This window comes from Condylura cristata, unplaced genomic scaffold (assembly GCF_000260355.1).
Source record: "Condylura cristata isolate star-nosed mole 26May11 unplaced genomic scaffold, ConCri1.0 scaffold00006, whole genome shotgun sequence".
NCBI lineage: Eukaryota > Metazoa > Chordata > Mammalia > Eulipotyphla > Talpidae > Condylura > Condylura cristata.
The window spans coordinates 1334385-1334982 of NW_004567107.1; the positions used below are offsets into that span (position 1 = coordinate 1334385).

Genomic DNA, 598 nt, shown 5'->3' on the forward strand with positions numbered 1-598 from the left:
GCGCCGCCCTGCGCCCCCTGAGCAGCGCGGCCGGCCCCACGGCTGAGAAGAGCGTGCCCTACCAGCGGACCCTGAAGGAAGGCTCCTCGGAGGCGGCCTCGGGCCCAAGCCGGCCCCTGCCCAGCACGGCCGACGTGGTGGTCATCGGCGGGGGCAGCCTGGGCTGCCAGACCCTGTACCATCTGGCCAAGCTGGGCGTGAGCGGGGCCGTGCTGCTGGAGCGCGATCGCCTCACCTCCGGGACCACCTGGCACACAGCAGGTAGGGGCACGGGGCCGGACCCTCGGCCGGCTCTGGGTGGCGCTCGGGCCCGGCGGGGGCTGGTCAGAGAGCGCGCCCCGAGGTGTGAAGGGCTGTGGTGGGGGCGGAGCAGATGACCCGTGGGGCCCGCAGGGGGCGATGGGAGCCGGAGCCAGCACTGCCCCCCACGGCCGGGCAAACCGCAGCGGCCCCGTCGGGAAGAGAGCGGGACGGGAAGGCCTCGGGCCGCGCAGGCGTGTGTCTTCCGGGCCTCTGGGGCGGCCGGGCAGGCCTGCCCCGCTGTGTGCACAGGGCAGGCACCCACGGAGCCACGGGGTGGGCACCCGCTGTGTGCGCG

The 598-nt window shown here is 76.3% G+C and overlaps 1 protein-coding gene across 1 annotated transcript in view; it reads left to right on the forward strand.

Moving 5' to 3' along the window:
• Positions 1-14: 14 nt before the first annotated feature.
• The window catches only part of SARDH (sarcosine dehydrogenase), a gene marked incomplete at its 5' end in the record, with an annotated part of 43683 nt that continues 43099 nt past the window's right edge, over positions 15-598 (forward strand). The window contains 2 exons of the mRNA XM_012721185.1: positions 15-261; positions 352-362. Of these exons, the coding sequence (XP_012576639.1) occupies positions 15-261; positions 352-362 (258 nt within the window). The remainder of the gene's footprint in view (positions 262-351; positions 363-598) is intronic.